This window comes from Perna viridis, chromosome 6, assembly GCF_037379345.1.
Source record: "Perna viridis isolate PV_CMFRI_1.1 ecotype Kerala chromosome 6, ASM3737934v1, whole genome shotgun sequence".
Taxonomy (NCBI): Eukaryota; Metazoa; Mollusca; class Bivalvia; order Mytilida; family Mytilidae; genus Perna; species Perna viridis.
In genome coordinates, this window is record NC_142450.1 from 19,110,248 (window position 1) to 19,134,439 (window position 24,192).

At 31.7% G+C, this 24,192-nt stretch overlaps 2 protein-coding genes across 4 annotated transcripts; both read right to left on the reverse strand.

The window, feature by feature from the left end:
* Positions 1-2,272: 2,272 nt before the first annotated feature.
* LOC148613959 (uncharacterized) lies at positions 2,273-4,956 on the reverse strand. Its single transcript, XM_088586155.1, has 3 exons — positions 4,910-4,956; positions 4,102-4,203; positions 2,273-2,845 (listed from the first exon to the last, which is right to left on the reverse strand). The coding sequence occupies exons 2-3, from the start codon at positions 4,200-4,202 to the stop codon at positions 2,395-2,397; spliced, it is 552 nt and encodes a 183-aa protein (XP_088442281.1). The 5' UTR covers position 4,203; positions 4,910-4,956; the 3' UTR covers positions 2,273-2,394.
* An 8,945-nt stretch (positions 4,957-13,901) lies between these two features.
* On the reverse strand, positions 13,902-16,857 carry LOC148613960 (uncharacterized). Of its 3 annotated transcripts, none has more exons than XM_088586156.1 (3): positions 16,769-16,857; positions 15,993-16,094; positions 13,902-14,468 (listed from the first exon to the last, which is right to left on the reverse strand). In XM_088586156.1, the coding sequence occupies exons 2-3, from the start codon at positions 16,091-16,093 to the stop codon at positions 14,018-14,020; spliced, it is 552 nt and encodes a 183-aa protein (XP_088442282.1). In that variant the 5' UTR covers position 16,094; positions 16,769-16,857; the 3' UTR covers positions 13,902-14,017. The 3 variants fall into 3 exon arrangements, with proteins under 3 accessions (XP_088442282.1, XP_088442284.1, XP_088442283.1); XM_088586158.1 differs by having other exon boundaries at positions 15,993-16,105; positions 16,769-16,801; XM_088586157.1 differs by lacking the exon at positions 16,769-16,857 and adding an exon at positions 16,580-16,707.
* Positions 16,858-24,192: the final 7,335 nt, after the last annotated feature.

Genomic DNA, 24,192 nt, shown 5'->3' on the forward strand with positions numbered 1-24,192 from the left:
ACCAAGCTGTGAAAAGTACTGGATGCGTTTATTATATCAAACAAAAAGAACATTTATTCTCTGGTCATGTGTATTGTTTTTTTAAGGTGGTGAGTATTTTGTTTCCATAAACAACTTACATTATTTCTAATACATTGTAAAAAATTATTTTCTGTTTAAGTCAATGTCCAACAACCTGACAATTTTTTTGCGTAATAGTGCGCTCGATACCATACAAAAAGCTAACAATAAATTTTCGTAACAAAACTCACGCAAAACGTGGAGTATTGTTGCAGTGTTAAAATTCACTTGAAGAACTACATGCCTATCTGGGATCTTTCGAATCTGTTCAAAGTTTATATTTTTTAACTTTTTATACTACACTTCCACAAAATCTCCTTTTTGATCATTTTTCAGTAATGAACAAAATAAAAACTACGTTAACTGGACTTCTTCTTCAGCTTACAGCACTCAAATTCCTGTCAGATAACATTTTGGTTCGCTTTGGCGATACCGTTCATCGAAAAAGTATTGGAATTCCTTTGGGCATTAAGTGTGCACCAGGTATTGCGGACCTCTTTCTGTATTGTTGCGAACAACTTATGGATAGAATATCACAATTGGTTCGGGTTGCTTGTATTTGTAACAATGTTTCGGATTGTAATGTGAGAAATATAACAGAGAAAGTACTGCATTAAGATTTTTGATGTTATAAGCTCGTTAAAATATTCCCATTTTTTTCAGTCTTTGTAAACTACAGATGTTCTTCCAAAAGATTAAGTAGTAGTCATTCTAAAAATCAGGTATAAGATGATTCATGCATGTCAAAAACCTCGGAATTCCATTTCATTTCTTGTTCAGAAACAGTTATTGATCATGTAACCAGTCTTTGTTTTTATATGGCTGTTGCGCTTTTGAGGTAAGTAGCATGTAGATTGTACATGGAATTGAAAGAGTAATCAAGGGAACCAAGGTTATAGTGGTAGTTAAAAGAATGTAATCCAGGGACAAAGACCCGACATGGAAAACAGACATACACAACAAAGAACATAAAGCAACCAAAATCATACATACAAAATAACAAAAGGAAATGAGCAAACTCGGACTCCACTAAAAACTGGGAGCATGGATCAGGTGAAACTTTGCAAAAGTTTCCGTTCTAGATTTGGTCTTTTGGTAAATTTCAGAGGGAGATAAAGATGTGCTTTTCTAAAACGTGCAGATCTTGGTGCAAAACTGATCATCATTGTATGAAAGTATAGCATATGTAGACTGAAGAAGCATCGTTTGTTTGAAAGATTTTTATTCACCATGAATCACTTTCCTATTTGCTGTGTCGGCATTTAATGTGGACTGGTACTTAATACGTGCTTGTATTATCCCTCCGATATTTTATGGTAGTATTTTGACTTTTTAGTCGACTAAACCGTTCAATAAGCTTAGTCGTAATTGATATAGGCTTGAGTGAAATGGAATATTGTACAAACATATGGCTGATTTCAAGAGTTATGTCCCTTACCCTAGGTCAAGTTTCTTAAATGATATGTGGCTGATTTGTCAGTTAACTACTAGTAGTCCTTTGAAAGTTCATTTGTGTAACGTATAATCAATTTCTTTTATTTCTGTCTTAACAAAGGACTTAATCTTTCTTTAATTGATTTGTGTTTAGGTGTAATATGTTTACCTCAGTGGTCAGATTTAAAAAGGGAGGGTTTTGATCAAGTATTTTATCCTTGTCTTTGTGTGCCTGTCCCAAGTTATGAATTTCGGGCCTCTGTATGCATTGATTTGTTTTCTCCTTTAGTTTACATTTGTTGCTGGTTTATAGAGGGCAATTATTCGTTGTACCTGTGTAAAATGTTGTTCTTTTGGCCAGCTACAACCTTGCCTTTGCTGTGAGTGTTTCGTCGTTGTTCATTGAAGACCAATTGGTAGCCTTGAGCTGACATTTTTCATCGGTCGCGGGTTGTTGTCTCTTTGACATTTTCACTATTTCGGTCTTGTATTAAAGATTTGATTTTAAATTGAAAGGCTACGCATACATTTTTGGTATGCGGTGTAAGTACATGTATGCTAGGAGAGGTGCATGTTTTGACCTGCTTGTTATACTATCATGACCTTGAAGATTGTAGATTAAAAAGAAGTTGCTCTGAACCTGGCCATCAATCTCATTGTTGTCAATTCATATAAAAATTACCATTTTTTTATAATATGCATGCATTATATCCAACGTTAATGTTACAATAGATGTAACATTAAACTTAATAGCAATAACGACAACATATAGGCTGAATGTTTTTATTATATCTTCAGGAAGAATCTACCATCACATTTATTACATTAAAAAATAGATTATTATTAATGATTACAAATGTAATTTATACATCATTGTTTTTCTTTTGTTTCATTTGAAACTTACATATCATCTCTTATTCCGAATCCGTTACATACAGCTCTTTCAAACTGACTAACTCTCGTCTTGTCATTATTGCAGTAGTACTCGAAGAGACACTTCATGAAATCCTCATTAGGTATGTTTTCGTGTTCTTTCAGTGGGAGTGTATTGAAGAACCTCTCAACAAAAGAGCCTACACCGACTGCCTGACAATGTGCCCTGAACTCAGCTCTAGATATTACTCCATCGTTATTCCTATCTATTATTTTTATTAATGTTGCGAGCAATTTTCTTATGTCATCCTCAAACTTTAATCTATTTTCGTTGTATTTTTTTGTAAATCTCTCGATAAATGATTCTTTTGTTTCGTGGTCCGATCCGAGAAAAATACTTTTGTAGACGTAGAAGTAGTTATTTCTACATTCCTCGGCAGCTTGACCTTCCAATTGCTGACTTTTTACTGAATTATCTCTACAATAGTAAAGTATTATAAGCTTAATTACTATGTAGATATCAACAATTAGATCAATGTAAATTTAGAATCAGGTTCATATTTTTTTAAATCATTTTGCTTTTCCTGTTTTAACGTACAACGAAAAACATTATATCCAATTCACGTTATTCTACTCTGAAAAATAAACGATACTTCGAAAATTTCAGTAAGCTTAAATGACTTTTTTAAAAAAGAATTACGGAAACTATTACATTATTTACTATTTTTTAAGGACAGTGAGTTTCTCATGCTAACGAAATGTTCTGTTTATCGCTGTTTTGTAGTGTAAGGTATTTGTTTTCTTTAATTTTTTATTTTCCTAAACTGAATATTTAAGTTTTATAAGTGATTCAAAGTTTCCTTTCGAAACTATTTTTGGCGGAGTGTTACGTGACGTCACGTACATCGAGCAACTATACGATAATGTTCATTCTCAGTCGACTCGATTAAAAAAATATCGTAAAGCAAGATCAAACATATTTTAAACATAATAGCGATAATCCATTTTATCATTGTTTTACCACGGGTTGGCCATTTCTGTCGCATTGTTTTACCCCTAGCGATAGTGAGGGTTTAACGATAACGACACAAATGGCCAGCCCGTGGTAAAACAATGATAGGAGTTTCCGTGACACGATTTATTTCGATTCTAATACGACCAGTTAATAGACGTAGCCCATGTGTTGAACAAAATGATTGTCATGTGTTCATTACTTTTTTTCCACTGCTTTGGTCTTGAAAGGACTTGAAGCAGGTCGTATTAGAATGTTTCGTAGACTATATATCATAATCTTTTGAAAAATATTCTAGAACACATGGTTAAATTATAAACATTTATTCAAAAATATTCTTCCGAGGAGTATTGGCGAGAAATTTCCAATTAAAAGGAAACGTAAAGGTTAATTGGTTTGGGAAACAAACACGATGAAAAACCATCATTTGACGTATATTTTGTCAAAATGTGAGAAACTATCTGATGAGTATTAATTTTAGCAATTGTTACGGCAGGGCAAAGGGAAGTTTTGTATTGTATTGTAAGCCATAACAATATTGAAAAAAATATATATCTCTAACGTTTAGGCTTTTGTTTTTATGAATAAATAGTTCGGAGATTTTATTTTCTATTTTACATTAAAACGCTGATATATGTTCATCCAATGCCGTAGATGAAAAGAAGTAGGTCACTATATAGAAAAAAATAAGGCATGATCAACATTAATATTTAAGTACTTACGCATATATATGTGCATCTGCTATTGTAAGAACATTGTCGTTGTTCAGATCAAACATTACAAAAGCTTTGCTCCATTTTTCCTTTAGGTAGGGAGTTGCCATTCTAAAAGAAAACTATTTCAAAAAATTATCATCCGACAATCGCAGAAATGTTTTCTGTTTTCCTTACAGCCATCAATTAAAATGGATCTTAATAGGTTAACTAGGAACGGAATCGGCTGGAACCTACATTAGTACCAAATTATAAATACTCCTAAAGCCATCGAGTTGTTTTGTCCTAACGAACCCTGATTATTTGTAAATATGGAGGAAGAAAGAAGAGATAATTTGTATCTGTAACGAACAAAACAATCTTAAAACAAAGGTGCAAATGACGACAATGTTCCCCAGATTTATTTACATGATGTTTTAAACATTTTATTATTGGTAGCTTATATAGACATGCCATACTGTGAAACACACTAACGGTCTTGCTGTGTTATAATTGTTTTCGTTTCCTCTTCCTACAGAATCAAGACTACTGTGCTTGGATTTTGCTTCTCTCAAGCACTTTGAAACCCATTAAATCGATTTCATTCTCCCTGTGTATACTAAAAGTCTATGTAATTTAAATTTTACTTAAATATTCTTTTATTGCAAATGAATATTATAATTTAGTAAAATGAAATTTTAAAACGACTTTCCTTCTTGAACTAAATGCAAGTATGAGTAAACTGAATTCGGTATTACTGATATATCTGGCTGGTAGTTGTGTGAAATTCGTGTAAAGAACAAAATGACAAAATATTTGAAAATTGACAATGACTTACCTCTGAAAATACCTGCCTCGTTTCAAACTGCAATCAACAGAACATAAGTCGGCAATTGAAATGATTTAAATTATATAGGAGCATTAAAACGGTTCACTATGATAAAGAAAAAAAATTGTAATACAGCGAATTTTATTTTATTTATCATGTTTTTAAGTTTTTTAGTCAAAATTTAGTTTATTTAATACTCTGCTTATCTCAGGTGTACATAACGCACGTGATGAATCATTAAAATATAAATCGGAAAAAGCGCATGAATATATTAAATCGGTTCTGGCTTATGTAGCTGAGATCAAGTACAAATAATCTGAAACAATCTGTTGAACAAAAAAACGTGTTGTGTGAATGGATAGTTCAAATAGAAAGCCACGATCACAAATTAAGACTTTAAAAAACGAGACTTTTAAGCCATAGACAAAATTGCACGTCTTGAAAGCCAAAGGAAGAAAGGAAGGCGAAATCATGTCAAATTACTGCTTGTGTGTCTGAGCTTTTGAAAATTTAATTAAGGAGGTAGACCTTGAGTAAGGGATATAACTCTTAAACTCACTGATATGTTTATATCGTATTAAATTTCACGAAAACCTTTCAAGCTTTCCTTAGAAACAGAATAAAATCAGTCCAAATTACTTTGATGCTTACATGAGATTGATGTAAGAATATCAATACAAACCTTCCAATTATTTCTAAGAGTTGTATTCCTTACCCTAGATCTACCTCCTTAAGAAAACATCTAGGAAAAATATTTGTATATACCTTAGTTATTTTTGAGAAATTTAATGAATTCTATATTATGGTTTATGATTTTTAGCATTACAATATAGCTCTGAATTTTTAATTTACGCTATGACCCCAACGTAATAGGTGTGTAAAAGAATGATAATATTGTGATACGTAGCTACTAAATGATTTTACAAAAACAAATTGTATTCTTTCTTTTAAAAATGAAACTATTATTGACAATAGCGTGTGCATGAATTATAATTTTTAAAATCTAATCCAACACAGTCACATGAGTCATAAATAAGTAAGAGTACATCTTTTAAAAAAAACTAAATTAAAGCTGTTTAATGTATTTATTTCGTTGATACATATCTTATTTTATGCATTCATTTTAAAGACGTTAGCCGATGTAAGTTGCACAATTTGTATTTTATGTTCACGCATTTAGCTTTGGTTTTTTTAGTTTTCATAAATAGGAAATATTTTTTTATCGTTTATTGCTCTCTTCCTTGTCGTTTACCGAATATGACAGTAACACTAAAAGACAATTAGTAAAATACGATGGGAAAATTCCTTGCATATTCATCTTGTCTCTTTAACGTGGCTCCCGGATTCCCGATTTACTGAATGTTTATTGCTTTGACGCAGACTTTTTGTATCGCGCTAGAACTCTAACATATAGTTTTCTGAAGCAGGGTTACGTTGCTACAAGATTAAAGTCATCACTATAGAAGTGTTATGGTCGTCATCATGAACTCGTAGAATGTCATGGGTTATCCATCTGCACCATGAAAACTGATTTATACAACGGGTCATAGTTCTCCTTTCCTCGTTTGTCTACCCCGAACTTGATTTTTTATGAGGGTGTTTCTAGAAAAGCAGAGGACGCTTATCCTACCGGTGCACTTGGTCCATGCTCCCAGTTTTTAGTGGAGTCCGAGTTGCTCTTTGCTTTTGTTACTTTGCATTTATGATTTTAGTTACTTTATGTTCTTTGTTGTGTATGTCTGTTTTCCATGTCGGGTCTTTGTCCCTGGATTACATTCTTTTAATTACCGCTATAACCTTTGTTCCCTTGATTACTCTTTGATTAAAATGCACATTAAATTGTTGCCGTCTTGTACTTTTAGTGCATATTCCCAAATAAAGATTTAAAAATGACCTTTCAATTAATAAAGAGTTTTACTATTTCTTAAAATGTGCTTGTTTCTCCAGTCCCCCTTATTTTAAATAAATGTAGATGCCTTTTTGATGGCTATGAATCTACAAATCTAATCTAACTAGGAAAGTCTTTAGCTTTTAACTTATGTTTTCTTGTACCTCGATGAAGCTATCAATCGGAATAAAATTAAACGAACGAATAGTTAAGGATAAGTCTTTATGCAAATCAGACAATTGGAAATCTGAAACATACTGTTCAAAATATATCAGGTTTGTCAGTGGACTTTGACATAGTTGTCTGTTCCCAAAATGCTCACAACATTTCAGCAGCACTTGCAATCGATATTTTTATTAAAATAACTGTAAAATATAGAATTCTTATTTCTGTTTGTTTTCAATGGATAATCAAGAGATTGTTTTCTCCAAAATTTACATTTAAAAGATCCGAGTCCCCTCATTCTCCCAAATAAAACGGTCGGTATATTACTAGTTTATTTTTATGGCTCATACAAACTCGATAATGAAGCGGAGATTTTCAAACTTTTCAAATAAAAAAGGACGAAGTGCTCACAGTTTGAACAAGCATTCTTCTTTCTACCAAGAAATTCTATGTTTTCTGTTGACAAAACTTGACACACTGGTCATGCTTCTATTACCTTTAATGTTATAAGAGAGCTCACTTATCTTTTAAATGAATTCATTATCTTTTAATATATGGTCTGATAGCCCGTTATTCTGTACCTGAAGGAAGCAATATTTTGAAACGGCGCTGGCTGACTCAAAGTTTCATCGAATGACACGCCAAGATTATTTATACATTTTGAATCGCTTAAGACAGTGCCATCAGAAGAAAGATTGTAACTTGATATTTATGTTTTCATTGGAAGGAATTGATTTAACAAAACATTCTGTGTGTATAAAGCTTTACAATATATCCAAGAGCCACGATTACAAATAGTGGACAAAATAACACAATTCCTCGACAAAAGGAGAACAAGGTATACAGGACGAAATAAACGAAATGCTAAAAATAGAGTGAGATAGAGCTGGTAGAAGTTTTAGATATATACCCTGACAACGTGGTAATTCATCTATTTGCAAAACCATGTATGAGGGTATTAGACAAATATTGAATCTCAAAGTCATAAACTATTCTCTTAAAGCAGACAAGATTAAATATTTGCAAGTTTAAATGACGCTACTGACGATGTAATGGTCCCCTCTTCTCTCTACATAAGGAAATAACAAAAGTACAAAACAATAACTAATTACTGAACCTGTAGAAGCCACGATTGATAAACTGAGTATAAATCTAATCATTGGAATAGAAAGGCTATACTCCGCAATAGAAAAGGAAATACTGCTGAATAAAAAAACCTTTGAATTATGTGACTCATAGCTTTGTAACAGACTGAATGAAATATTCCAGAAATATGGCATGCTAAATTCTGTTCAACTTTTAGAAAACCCGCCTAGAAAACTTCCAGGAGAAATATTGATATTTTGATACATTGAAATCAAAAAGGAAGACAGTAGGTATTTCAAATAATATATGGAAGCCAGTAAAGAGGATATTGAAATGGCTGAAATCAAGATTTAACCGACACTTACATGCTCCAATATCATCAATATAAATATATGGAAAAAGGCTATGCTCACATGTGCAATCTCTCTAAGCAGAGGGTTAAAGATGTTGAACATTCGAATTTAAATTCAGTGTTCGCTCTCAAAGAAAGGCAAATGTCGTACTAGAAGGTTTCTCAAAAGTTGGAAGATGACATAAAGGGGGTGATAGTGGAAAAATAATGGATGCGAATGGTAAACAGGCAATTCTAGACTGACAACAGTCTATTCCAATGAGATTTCGTCTTTTTTTCAGTTTTTTTTTAGTTTATTAAGAAAACTCAGCCGCACATTACTGCGTAACAGGAGTAAATGCACATAAATATATATATATATATATATATATATATATATATGAATATTACACAATATCAATCACATACATGCACAATGACAAAAACAATGAGTCATTACATCAACATACAAATGATAAATCAACTTTTGGATTTTTTTAATGAAAATTGATAAATTTATTAATACTTTTACATTACCATATTTAACATACCATATATTTTTTCTCTATTAGGACACCTAATATAATAACTCGGAATAAATTTTCTTCTCATATCTAAAAAGATATTGTTATTACATTCAAATAAAAAATGATATTCGTCCCCAAGACCAGATCCACAAACTGTACACAATCTTACGTCCCTTGGTATATTCCGTCATCTACCAGTTTCGATAGAAAATTTAATATTACAAACCCTTAATTTACAAATATGTACCCGTTGCCCCGATTTTGGTTTTAAAAGATTAGGTTCCAATCGAAATTCGTGTTTAAAATCGGAGTAATATTCCCCTCTTGATGAATTGTTCACATCAGTGAACCACCTTGGGATAAACTGGTCTTGTAGACTCTGTTTAATATTCACCTTTTAAAAGTTATTCCATATTTCACTATAACCACAATTATCAAATATAGACTTTATATAACTAATCCACTTAAAATTAAAATTATCATACTCACTTACGTACATTAGTAATTTGTATAATTTTCCTGACAATTTATTCTAATTAGAAGCTAATATATGCCACAAAAACAACATTTTTAATTTAATATGTACTTCCAGTGGGAATCTCACAAGTTCTCCATATACCATAAAATTTGGTGTAGATGATCTTACTCCCTATATGCGTTTACACAATTGAAGATGTAATTTTTCAACAGTAGCCTTATTTTCAAACCCCCATATTTCTGAAGAATATGTTAAAATAGGAACAAACAAAACATCAAATAACTTTACTTGAAGATCAATGGGAACAGAATTATTTTGTATCTTTTTGTATAGAGCATACATGGCTTTTTGAGCCTGATCAATCAATTTCTTCATTGCTTGTGCAAAATTACCATTATATTTAAATAAAAGTCCCAAATAAACATATGAATCCTTTATTTCTAAGTTTTCATTGAACAATTTAAAATAAATGTTTCTTGGAAATTTCCGTTTTGAAAAAAAATTACCACCTTTGTTTTTGTTACATTTACACTTAATTTCCAGTCTATATAATATCTGTCAAGACAGGCAGTGTTTTTGGTAAATCTGATGCTGACTCCGCAAAAATAACAGTGTCATCAGCATACAGGAGGATAAATAACTTTATATACAGTTCGAAATTATCTACAAACTTTTCATTTAAAACTTTAAACCATGTACGGAATTTTCATCCAGATATTCCTCAAAATCGTTAAGGTATAAGGCAAAGAAAAAGGGGATAACTTTTCTCCCTGCCTTACACCGCTTTCACACGGGAAAAATCTGTTTTTTAATTCCCCATTTCTTATACAAGACTTAATGTCCGTATACAAGTTTAATATAACATTAAACATTGTCCAACCAATATTATTTTTAACACGTTTACGCCATAAACCAACCCTCCATACCGTAACAAATGCTTTTCTATAATCCACAAAAGCACAAAATAATTGTTTTTCCGAACTCAGATACAATGAAATTAATGCATGCATGACAAACATGCTATATTGAACTGAATAGCCCTTACGAAAACCATCCTGGGCATCTGTAATCAAATCAATTTCGTCCGACAACTTGAATTTAAAATAGACATAAACACTCTCCCCAAATTTGAGGTCAGACAAATTGCACGATAATTATCTAAGTTATATGGGTCACCCTTGTTTTTGTATAACGGTTTATTAATTCCAATCAACCAAGAATCGGGGACAATTCCTGAGTTAAACACCAAATTGAAAAGTTTCAAATAAATACGGAGAAACTGGTTTACCGTGCATTTAATATATTCATAAACAACTTCATCATCCCCCGGAGCTTTCCCATTACATATTTTTTTTACAGCTGACAAAATGTCATCTTCTGTAATCACTCTATCTAAAATATCAGTAATATCCTGATTATCAATATCTTGCAACAAATCATCAATATTATCGTCCCGTATTTTATCACTTTTATTAAGGGCTTTAACATTATCGTACAGTTGTTCGACTGTAATCTTTACATCTAATGTAGACCCCTCTTTATCTAATTATTTCAAAATATTCCATTTTTTTGGAGTCTGATTTAGACACAATTCCGAAGATCAGACTCCAATTTATGTTGGAAACTTCTGAAACTTTTATTTAATTCAACGTTATATGCCTTCCCCGATAGTTTCATAGCGTCCCGATTTTCATTATTTTTTTTTTAAACCATATCTATATTTTGCCCTGTGGAATGCTTTTCGCTTATCCTTACATGCTGCATTGATCCAAACTTGGTCTTGTTTATTTCTCCCCTTAGGAGATGAAAATACCTTATCAGCATTAGTATTAAAAAGATCACAAATTGTCAACAGCAGTATTTATACGTATATTTAGATCATCACCTTGACCTAGATTACCTTCAGCGGACAACAAAGCCGATATTTGATATTTGTGGCGTCACTAAAAATTTACTCAATGAATAGGTCTTTCTTCTCGTCACGTCACCTAACATGCGTGGGAGTATTACTACAATTATCATCGGAATGTGTAGTACTACGAGTGTTCGCTTGAGCGTGAAAACAAAATACAAAACGCAATGGACATCGGAAAATAAGGGATTAAAATCCAATACATTGAATTATTTTATTAAAAGAAACACTTTAGAAGACAAAAGTAAATAATCCACCGGGAACACATTATTACATGTTACTAATTCTTTCATACGATCATTTCCAGGTAATCCATTATTACCTATATACAAATTATTTCGTGTACAAAAATCTATAAGTTTGTATCCATAATTATTGGGCGACGAGCTATCTCTAGAAGTCCGTTCTACAGGTATGCGGTTTTCGAGTACAATTTGATAATCATAAAGATACAACATCAAATTTTTATCTTCAAATTCATCTAAATTTTCAAATAAACTATCATCAGGGATAACTACATCGTCCAGTAATTTCGTTCTTGCATTCATATCTCCAACAATTATTGGAATACAATCAAATTTGTTACATATATCTATCATTTCGACCTCAACCTCATTAAATGCTTTATTACTTGTATACTTTGTATTTTCTGGTGGTAAATACATACACCCAATAAACAGGCTTTTATCAAAATCAATCAATGTGTTATCAACAATTATCCATTGTACAAATTCAGATTTAGAATTAAGAAATTTTAAAAAGTGTTCAAAAACTTTCTTATAGCAAATTATTATTCCACCAGACATTTTATCACATTCCGATCTGTGTTTAGCAAAATAGCTTTATCCGTCGGTAATATTCAGAACATCAAAATTATCTGTTTTAGATTCTAAAAATATAAGTATATCATTTTCCGCAATAAGCTCCTGAAATTCAGTAAATTAAACCTTATACCACAAACATACATTAAGACAGACTAAGTTAAGATTTTGGGCATTACACTGACTAACTGATAAGTTACTCCTGTTAAGGGGCTTGGCCTAGCTATGTTTCTCCATATCAATCCAACCGAGCTGGCAGTAATCGAGCGTATATACCAAAATATGTGTATTGAGTCCACAAGGAACGGACTCAACTATATTGCAATATTTACCTAAGCTGAATTGGGTCGTCGCAGTAAAACACAATTGAAGCTATCGAGGAGCTTTCTTTCACTTTTAAATTTTTTTTTCATTTATTGTATGCTGCAAATCAACTTCTTTCTTTTGATATATGGTGTGAACTTTTATATGATTTAATTTGAAGGTTGCGTTTTTATTAATGTATAGAACAAGCACTATCTTATTGACCGTGTGATATGTACCAAACCATTTTACGCATAAAAGTCACAGAATCTACACATTTGTTTGTATGACATGATTAAATTTTATCCAAACTTGAGTGCAACGGATCAACAGAAGAATATTCCTTGGATACACAAACCATACATGGAATACTTGGTTTAAATAACATTTCATACTATACATGTTTTGTTTGAGTGATGTCCTTAATATATTACGTGGTTATGAATAGCAAAATCAAAAGCGTAGAAATTCTATACTGTAAAACACAAAAAATACCCAAAAATCAGTAAATATAAAATTGCAGTTTAGTAACATGTAAAAATGTCAAATGTAGAAAAGTATGTGTCCTTAAATAGTGATTTCTTATAAAGCGGCAATGAAATTGTATTTATTCTGTAGACTTACCTTAAATGCCTTCACATAAAATTATTCTTGAAACTCGACATACTTTTGTAATTTACACGAGACGTTTCGAAGATAACAAACTTGAATTAAAGCAATCATCATTCGACAACGGTTTTGTAGGTTTTAACTTATCTGTGGCTGATTTGTCAGTTAACTGCTAGTAGTCCCTTGATTATTTATTTGTGTAACATATAATCAGTTTCTTTTTTTTTCTGTCTTAACAAAGGACTCAGTTTGTTTTAACCGATTTGTGTTTAGGTGTAATACGTTTTCCAGAGTTGCCAGTTCTAGACGGGAAGGGTTATGATCAAGTATAAAAACCCTGTTTATTTGTGCCTGTCCCAATTCAGGAATTTCTAGCCTCTGTATGCATTTTTTTTTGTTTTCACTTTAAGTTAATTTTATATTGTTGGAGTATAAATGGGCAGTTGGTCGTTAATCATGGCTATAATATTGTATTGTGACCAGCTGCAGCTTGGCCTGTGCTGTGAAGGTTTTGTCTTGTTTATTTAAGACCCATTGGGGTCTTGAGCTGACGTTATTCATCATCCGCGGATTGTTATCTCTTTGACATGTTCATAAATGTCTTCTTCTATTAAAAGTTTGATTTTAAATTGAAAGACTACGCATACCAATTCTTGTACGCGATGTAAGATGCTAGGAAATATGTATAGACCAACCCGTCATACTAAAGTGAATTGGAAAATTGTGGTTTGCAAAGGAGTTACCTTGAACCTGACCGTAAATCTCATCTGGTCAAGTCATAAAAAATATTTCATTGAGTATATGATAATATGCATGCATTACATCCAACGTTCAAGTTACAATGCATGCAACATTAGAACTTAATAGCAATAACGACAACATATAGGCTGATTTTTTATTATATCTTAATTTGTTTTATTACATTAAAAAACTGATTATTACAAATGATTACAAATGTAATTTATACATCATTGTTTTCTTTTGTTTCATTTGAAAATTACATATCATCTCTCATTCCGAATCCGTTACATACAGCTCTTTCAAACTGACTAACTCTCGTCTTGTCATTATTGCAGTAGTACTCGAAGAAACACTTCATAAAATCCTCATTAGGTATGTTCTCGTGTTCTTTCAATGGGAGTGTACTGAAGAACTTCTCAACAAAAGAGCCTACACCGACTGCTTTACTATTTGCCCTAAACTCATCTCTAGAAATTGCTCCATCTCTGTTCCTATCTGTTGTTTGTATGTATGTTGTCAGCAACTTTCTTATGTCATCCTCAAACTCTGATCTCTTTTCGTTGTATTTTTTTGTAAATCTCTCGATAAAAGATTCTTTTGTTTCGTGGTCCGATCCGAGAAAAAGACTTGTGTAGACGTAGAAGTAGTTTTTTCTACATTCCTCGGCAGCTTGACCTTCCAATTGCTGACTTTTTACTGCATTATCTCTGCAGAAGTAAAGTATTATTAATAGTGTATCTATCTGCAACATGAAAATTGATTTATTCAACGGGTCATAGTTTTCCTTTCCTCGTTTGTCTACCCTGGACTTGACTTTTTATGAGCAAATCGGCGGGTGTTTCAAGAAAAGCAGAGGACGCTTACCCTACCGGTGCACTTGGTCCATGATCCCAGTTTTTAATGGAGTCCAAGTTGCTCATTTGCTTTTGTTATTTTGTATGTATGATTTAAGTTACTGTATGTTCTGTGTTGTGTATGTCTGTTTTCCATGTCGGGTCTTTGTCCCTGGATTACATTCTTTTGATTACCGCTATAATCTTGGATCCCTTGGTTACTCTCAACTTAATTACTATGTAGATATCAACAATTATATCAATGTTAATTTTAAAATCAGGTTCATATTTTTTTTATCATTTTGCTTTTGCTGTTTAAACATACAACGAAAATCATTATATCCGATTCTCGTTATTCTACTCTGAAAAATACACGATAATTTTTACTTTCAGTGAGCTTTATTGATTGTTTAAGAAAAGAATTACGGAAACTATTACATTATTTACTATTTTTTAAGGAGAGTGAATTTCTCATTCACTAAATGCTGAAGTGTAAGGTATTTGTTTTCTTTTATTTTCAGTGTTCCTAACCAAAATGGGTAATCTTTATCAATTTCCTTTCGGGACTATTTTACGGCGGAGTGCTACGTGACATCATTTATGTTGTGCAGTTATACGATAAGGTTCATTCTCGACTATATATCGCCTTGTATATCAAGATCAAAGGGATTTTAAACGTAATAGCGATAATCCATTTTATCATTGTTTTACCACAGGCTCACAACCTATGTCGCATTGTTTTACCCCGAGCGATAGTGACGGTTAAAATAACGACAAAATGACCAGCCAGTGGCAAAACAATGATAAAATGGAGTTTCCGTGACGTGATCTTTTTCGATTCTCATAGTACTAATTAATAGACGCAGCCCATGTATTGCCCGATATTTTTGTCACGTGTTCATTACTTTTTTACCATGCTTTATAGACTATATATCATAATCTTTTTGAAAAAATATTTTACAATGCATGGTTAAATAATAAACATTTATTTCTAAAATGTTCCTTCTGAGGAGGAAATGGCGAGAAAGTTTTATTAAAAAGGAAATGGAAACTGTAATTGGTTTAGAAAACAAACACGTTGAAAAAAAAACAGCCGTTGGTGTCCAATTTTTTTTTTAAATGTGAGAAAATATCTGATAAGTATTCTTTTTACTGGTTCTTACCGTATTTTTTGTGCTCGAAAAAGAATATTTACTGCGTAATCTTTGTAAAATATTGAAAAAAATATATCTCTAATGTTTAGGCTTTTTAGATAAAAATATGAATATAAAATTCGGTGATTTTTTTTTTTATTTTACATCAAATTGCCGATGTTTGTTCGTTAAATGCCATATATAAGAAGTAGAAGACTATATAGAAAGAATAAGGCACAGTCAACCTAGATATTAAAGTACTTACGCATATATATGCGCATCTGCTATTGTGAGAACATTGTCGTTGTTCAGATCAAACATATCAAAAGCTTTGCTCCACTTTTCTTTCAGGTAGGGAGTTGCCATTCTAAAAGAAAACTATTATCAAAAGGCTATCATCCGCTATTCGCACCAATGTTATATTTTTTCCTTACAGCCATGAATTTAAATTTGAACCCACATTAGTACCAAATTATAAATATTCCTAATGCCATCGAGTGTCTTTCTTAACAACCCTTGTTTATTTGTACATATGAAGAAAACAAAATGATAGACAATTTTTTTCTGTAACGAGTAAATCAATTTTAAAACAACGGAGCCGAAGAAAACTGTTCCCCAGATATATTTACATGATGTTTTTAAACATTTTATTAATGGTAGCTTATATAGATTTGCCATACTGGGAAACACACTAACGGTCTTGCTGTGTTATAATTGTTTTCTTTACCACTTTTTACAAAATTAACACTACTGTGCTTGGATTTTGCTTCTCTGAAGCACTTTGAAGACTATGAAATCTATTGCATTCTCTCTGTGTATGCTTAATATCTATGTACATTAAATTTTACTTACATATTCCTTGATTGCAAATGAATATCATAATTTATTAAAATGAAATTATAAAACGACTTTCCCTCTTGAGCTTAATGCATGTAGTAGAAAACTAAAATTCGGTATGACTGAAATATCTGGTGTGTATTTGCACGTACGTTAGTATAAAGAACAAAATTATATATTATTTAAAAATTTACAATGTCTTACCTCTGAAAATACGTGTCGCGTTTCAAAATGCAATCGATAGAAAACACGTCGACAATTGAAATAGTTTAATTTATTATGGAAAATTGAGATGGTCCTCTGTGATAAAGAAAAAAATATCATACAGCGAATTTTATAATTTGTTTTTAAAAGTGTTTTAGTTAAAATTATGTAATACTCTGCTTATCTCGGTTATACATAAAGCATGTGACGAATGATTAACTTTAAAACGGATAAAGCGCATGAATATATTAAATCGCTTCTGGCTTATGTAGCTGAGTTAAAGTAGTAAAAATCTGAAACGATCTTTTGAACAAAAAACGTGTAATGCGAATGGATAGTTCGAATAGACAGCCTCGATCACTAATTAAGACTTCAAAACGAGACTTTGAAGCCATAGACAAAATTGCACGTCTTGAAAGCCAAAGGAAGAAAGGAGGGCGAAATGATTTTAAAATATTGCTTGCGTTCTTGAGCTTTTGAAAGTTTAATTAAGGAGGTAAACCTTGAGTAAGGGACATAACTCTTAAAATCACTGATATGTTTGTTTCATATTCAATTTGAGAAAAGCCTTTCAAGCTTTCCTTTGAAACAGAATAAAACCACTTTGATGATTACATGAGATTGATGTAAAAAGATGAATACAAACCTTCCAATGCTTTGTAAGTGTTGTGTCCCTTACCCTAGGTCTACCCCCTGAAAGAAGTATCTAGGAAGAATATTTGTGTATACCTTACTTAAGTTTGAGAAATAGAATTAATTCTATATTATTCTATATTATGGTTGATGATTTTTAACATTACAGTATTGTTCTGAATTTTACTTGTTTTACGGTTGCACTATGACCCCAAAGTAATAGGTCCGTAACAGAAAGATAATACATAAATTAAAACTGTTTTAATGTATTATTTATTTCGTTGATACATATCTTTTTTTATGCATTTATTTTTAAGACGTTAGCCGATGTAAGTTGCACAATTTGTATTTTATGTTCATGTATTTAGATTTGGTTTGTTAATTTCCACAACTAGGAGATATTTTTCCGCGTCGTGTACAGAATATGACAGTAACCCTCAAAGAAAATTAGCGAAAATAAGATTGAAAAATTCCCTGTATGTCCATCATGTACCTTTCACGTAACTCCCGGGTTACTGCAAGTTTCCTACTTTGATTTAGATGCACATTAATATGTTGCATCTTGTAGTTTTAGTGTTTATTCTCAAATAAAGATTTTAAATTGATCCTTCCCTTGATAAAGAGCTGTACAATTCCCTAAAATGTGTTTGTTTCTCTAGCCTTATTTTAAAAACAATGTAGATGCGTTTTTGAAGGCTATTAATCTACAAATCTAATATAACTAGGAACTTAAGTAATTTTTATCTAATATTTTATTGTACCTCGATGGAGCTACCGATCGGGATGAAATTAAACGAACGAATAGTTAAGAGTAAGTCTTAATAAGAATCAGACAACGGGAAATTTGAAACATACTGTTAAAAAATAAATCAGGTTTGTCATTAGACTTTGACATAGTTATATGTTCCCAAAATGTTTACAGCATTTCAGCAGCAATCGCAATCAATATTTTTATTTAAATAACTGGAAAATATAGAAACCTTATTTCTGTTGTTTTCAATGGTTGAGTGAAACGATTATTTTCTCAAAAATTTACATTTAAAAGGTCCCAGTCCCCTCATTCCTGCAAATAAAGGTGTTGGTGTAATACTAGTTTACTTTGTGACTCCTACACACTCGATAATACAGTGAAGATTTTCAAACTTTTTGATAAAAAAATAAGGGCGAAGTGCTGACAGTTTGAAGAAGCATTCTTCTTTCTACCAGGAAATTTCTGTGTTTTCTTTTAACAAAACGTGACGCAGTAGTCATGCTTCTATTACTTTAATATTGTGGGTAATGTGTGTAAAATGTCAGATACAGTTAATAGAAAAATGCTTGGGTCTCACTAACCACTTATAACGTTTCCATTACTTTACATGTTAAAAAAAGTAATTTTCAAAGTTTCACTGTGAATTCCCAGGACAAATGACATCTTAAAGTTGCACACCATTACAAGCTGGAACAATAAGGCTTTCAAAATAATTATGCTAATGGTACGATGATTGTGGAAATTCTTCACAAAATGAACTTGCATAAATAATACTGAAAATCCACATTTTTACTTTTTCTGCTAACTGGAGGAACATTATTCACACGTGTAAACAATATTTATGCACTTTTGTAGTAAATTACATATATGTTTTTAAAGTACACATTCTCAGTATTATTGTGACTACTTTTAATCAGAATACACACAAATAATGTACTTACAATGCATAGGTCTAGGTGCAGTGTTTTTGTTTTTGGTGCTAGAAATGGGGTGGCCATTTGACCCGGAAGTGGTTAGTGAGACCTTAATAATAATATAGATTTACGTTGTAAGACAAAGCGTTCCTACTGTCTAATATGAATGTAATAAGACAGCTTGCTTACCTTTTAAATGCATTCATTCTCTTGAAATGTATAGTCTGATAGCCCGATATTCCGTATCTGATGGAAGCTATATTTTGGAACGGCGCTGACTCAAAGTTTAATCAAATAATACGCGTAGATTATTTATACATTTTGAATCGCTTAAGATAGTGCCATCAGAAGAAAGATTGTTACTTGATATATATGTTTTCATTGGAAAGGATTGATTTAACAAAACATTATGTGTGTTTAAAGCTATACAATATATCCAAGATACTCCATTACAAATAGTGGTAAAAATAACCCCATTCCGAAACGCTAAAAAAGGTGAGATAGTGATGGTAGAAGTTAAGATACATATCCTGACAACGTTGTAATTCAGCAATTTGCAAGACAAGGTATGAAGACATTAGACAAATATTGAATCTCAAAGTCTTAAACAATTCTCTTAAAACAGACAAGAATAAGTATCTGCAAGTTAAAATGACACTACAGTCGAAGTAATGATCCCCTCTTCTCTCTACATAAGGAAATAACAAATGTACAAAACAAAAAGTAATTTCTTTCACTTTTAACTTTTTTTTTTATTTATAGTATGCTGCAAATCAACTTCTTACTTTTGATGTATGGTGTGAGCTTTTATGTAATTTAATTTGAAGGTTGCGTTTTATAAATATATAGAACAAGCACTATCTCATTAACTGTGTGATATATATGAAACCATTTTACGAATAAAAGTTACAGAATCTACACATTTTGTTTGTATGACATGATTAAATTTTATCCAAACTTGAGTGCAACAGATCAACGAATGAATATTCCTTGGATACACAAACCATACGTGAAATACTTGGTTTAAATAATATTTCATGCTATGCATTGTTTGTTTGAATATCCTAAATACATTACGTGGTAATGGATGACAACTCCAAAAACGTATATAGTATACTGATTAACATAAAATAACCCAAAAAAACAGTAAATATAAAATTACAATTTAGTAACATGTTGTTAAATGTAGACAATTATGTGTCCTTAAGGAGGTGAACCTAAGATAAAGGACATAACCCTTTCAAATCATTGGGACATTCGTGTAAAGCATTTTACATAGATCTCAACTAAGCATCAAAGTAACCTGGATTGATTTCATTTATTCCAAATGAAAGTTTGACAGGCTTTGTTGAAATTGAATATGATGCAAACAGATCACTAATGTTTAAGTGTTATGTCCCTTACCCTAGGTCTACGTCCTTAAATAGCAATTTCGTAAAAAAGCAACAATGATATTGTATTAATACGACACACTTACCGTAAATGCCTATACATAAAACTATTCTTGAAACTCGACATTCTGGAACTATAAATCACATGTGACGCTTCAAGGATAACAAACTTGAATTAAAGCAATCATTATTAGATACCTTTTTGTAGGTTGTATATGATCTGTGGCTGATTTCCTGAGTTATGTCCCTTACCCTAGGTCAAGTTCCTTAATTGATCTGTGGCTGATTTGTCAGTTTACTACTAGTAGTCCTTTGATTGTTCATTTGTGTACAGTATAATCAGTTTCTTTCTTTTTCTGTCTTAACAAAGGACACAGTCTTTTTTAATTGATTTTTTAAGTGTGGTTAAGTGTAATATGTTTTCCACAGTGGTCAGATTTATCCGAGGAGGTGTTGGGAGGAAATATTATAATACTGTCTTTTTTGTGCCTAACCAAAGTCAGGGAATTTCTGGCCTCTGTATTCATTGTTTTTGTTTTTTCAAAAAGTTTTCTGTTTGTTGCTGGAGTATAAATGGGCAATTGTTCCTTGTATCTGTCTTTCAGTTTTGTGACCAGCTCTAGCATAGCCTGTGCCGTGACGGTTTCGCGGTTTTTCATTAAAGACCCAAGATGGCCTTGAGCTGACATTATTCTTCGGTCGCAAGTTGTCCTTTTGGACATATTCATCATTTCCGTTCTTGTATTAAAGATTTGATTTATAGATGTATTTACTAACCCGTCATATCAGGAATTTGAAAATTGTGGTTTGCAAAGGGGTTGCCTTGGACCTGACCATAAATCTCATGTTATAATATTTTATTGAGTATTTGATAAAAAGCATATATTGCATCCAACGTTCATGTAACAATTCCTGTACATTTGTGACATTTAATAGGGTAGCAATATCAACAACATAAAGGCTGATATTTTTTTTTATTAAATGTTAAAAAAAATGTATGAGCCAATTTCTGATGTTAAAAACATTATTATTACAAATGATTACAAATGTACATTATACATCTTTTTTTCTTCTCCATTTATTATTTTAATAAAAATTCATCATGATTTTTCTTTTGTTACATTTGAAAGTTAAATATTATCCTTCATTCAGAATCCGTTACATGCAGCTCTTTCAAACTGACTAACTCTCTTCTCATCATTATTGCAGTAGTTCTCGAAGAAACACTTCATGAAATCCTCATTAGGTATTTTTTGTGTTCTTTCAGTGGGAGTGTACTGAAGAACCTTCCAACAAAAGACCCTGAACCGACTGCCTGGCGATATGCCCTAAACTCATCTCTAGAAATTGCTCCATCTCTATGCTTATCTGTTATTTGTATGTATGTTGTCAGCAGTTTTCTTATATCATCCTCAAACTTTGATCTCTTTTCTTTATATGTTTTTGTAAATCTATCGATAAATGATTCTTTTGTTTAATGGTCCGATCCGATAAAAAGACTTTTAGAAGTCAATGTAGTATTTCTGCATTCTTCGACAGCTTGACCTTTCAATTGCTGACTTTTTACTGCATTATCTCTGCAGAAGTAAAGTGTTATAAGCTTAATTACTAGATACCAACAATTAGATCGATGTCAGTTTTATAATCAGGTTAATACTTTTTTACCATTTTGCTTTGCTGTTACAACATAAAACGATAATCATTATATCCAATTCGCGTTGTTGTACTCTGAAAAATATGCGATACTTTTTTTACTTTCAGTGAGCTTTATTTATTCGTAAAGAAATGAATCACGGAAACTATCACATTATTTATTATTTTTCTTAAGGAGAGTGAGTTTCTCATGCTAACAAAATGTTCTATTTATCGCTGTTTTGTAGTGTAAGGTATTTGTTTTCTTTTCTTTTCAGTTTTCCTTAACTGAATATGTAAGTCTTATAAGTGATTCAAAGTTTCCTTACGGGACTTTTTTTTGCGGAGTGTTACGTGACGTCACGTATGTTGTGCAACTATACGATCAGGTTCATTCTCACTCAACTCGATTGAAAATTATCGTAAAGCAAATTCAAAGGGATTTTAAACATAATAGCGATAACCCATTGTGTTTTTACCACGGGCTGGCCGTTCATGTCACATTGTTTTACTGCTAGCGATAGTGAGGGTTTAATAATAACGACACAATTGGCTAGCCCGTGATAAAACAATGATTAGATAGAGTTTCCGTGACATGACTAATTTCGATTGTAATAGGACTAGTTAATAGACGTAGCCCATGTGTTGCACAAAATGATTGACATGTGTTCATTACTTTTTTCCACTGCTGGTCTTGAATATGTTTTATAGGCTATATCTCATAATTTTTTGAAAAAAATATTTAGAACACATGGCTAAATTATAAACATTTATTCAAATATATTCTTTCTGAGGGGGGAATTGGCGAGAACATTTCAATTAAAATGGAATGGAAAATTTAATTGATTTCGAAAACAAACACGATGTACATATTAAGGAAATAAAAAAGAGACAAATTTTATCTGTAACGAGTGAAGCAATCTTAAAACAAAGGAGCCAATGAAGACAATGTTCCCCAGATGTATTTACGTGATGATTTTAAACATTTTATTAAAGCTTATATAGACTTAAAATAGTATGAAACAGACTTAAGGTCATGCTTTGTTATACCCAGGGTGGTAAAGGCAGTGTTGAGCAATTTGTTTTCCGATAAAAAGGGGGGTGTTAAGTAGAGACTACTTACCATAGAATTTTGTTCTTATTTTTCAAGTTACTGTTTGGAACATGAATAAGTATTAAAGTTTTCATTAAAAAAGTGGAAGTTGGTTCATAGTTCAAATAATATCCTGATTAGGCGTGATATAAGGATTCTAAAAAGCATTGCTCTTTTTTTATCAAGTACTACGATTATTTTTCTATGGCCCATTCACTATACTACCTGATGCAATATTTTGATCAAACAACTTCTTAACAATTTGTAAAAACACATCATCACTTCAAATGAGCAACAATTATCAGACAGCAAATGCATTCCGAATTTTAAATTTTAAAGTTTGACGCAAAACAACCTGCTTTTACCCTTGAAATGTTCATTTAAGGACGTTGTGCAACGTAAACACAACATAATGTACCCTTGACAAAGTGCATAGGTGACTTTACTTCACTAAACCCGGACCGATTCTGGATACGCTTGCAATTCCGTACTTGAATTAAAAACTGCATCAAATGCATCAATGAATATTCCTTTTTAATGGATAATTTTTTCATTGCCTCCCATTTAAATAATTATACCCAAACTATCTTACCTGTTCTTTTTCACTTTCAGGACAAATTGGCCCAAGAAGTATACAAAATGTTGTGCAGTAAACAAAAAATAAATAAAAACAAGAAACTTTTATATAAATGGAAGAGCTTCAGTGTTGAACAGTGATAAAGGAACTTTATTTCAAATGACTATATTTTTTTGTATGAAAAAGGTGTATCTAGTTTAAATAAACCTTCAATTATTCTTCTGTGTATTATCCTGGGTATATCAGACACCGGTTACTTAAACCAGTTCAGTATTCAGATTAATTTATTATTATATTGTTTTATTTCAAGTAAGACAATAACACTCACAATTAAAACTAAACCACAAAAACACACACAATAATATTTCTGGAATTTTTTTTTAATTTTAAATGCACTTCTTGTACAAAAAGGTCAGGATGATGATGCAGGAAT

Bases quoted from the DNA above. Each gene is read 5' to 3' on its own strand.
- LOC148613959 (XM_088586155.1), bottom strand. From the start codon at position 4,202: ATGGCAACTCCCTACCTAAAGGAAAAATGGAGCAAAGCTTTTGTAATG. The intron at 2,846-4,101 runs GTAAGTACTTAA...TTACTATTGTAG, and splicing joins GCAGATGCACATATATATGC to AGATAATTCAGTAAAAAGTC.
- LOC148613960 (XM_088586156.1), bottom strand. From the start codon at position 16,093: ATGGCAACTCCCTACCTGAAAGAAAAGTGGAGCAAAGCTTTTGATATG. The intron at 14,469-15,992 runs GTAAGTACTTTA...TTACTTCTGCAG, and splicing joins GCAGATGCGCATATATATGC to AGATAATGCAGTAAAAAGTC.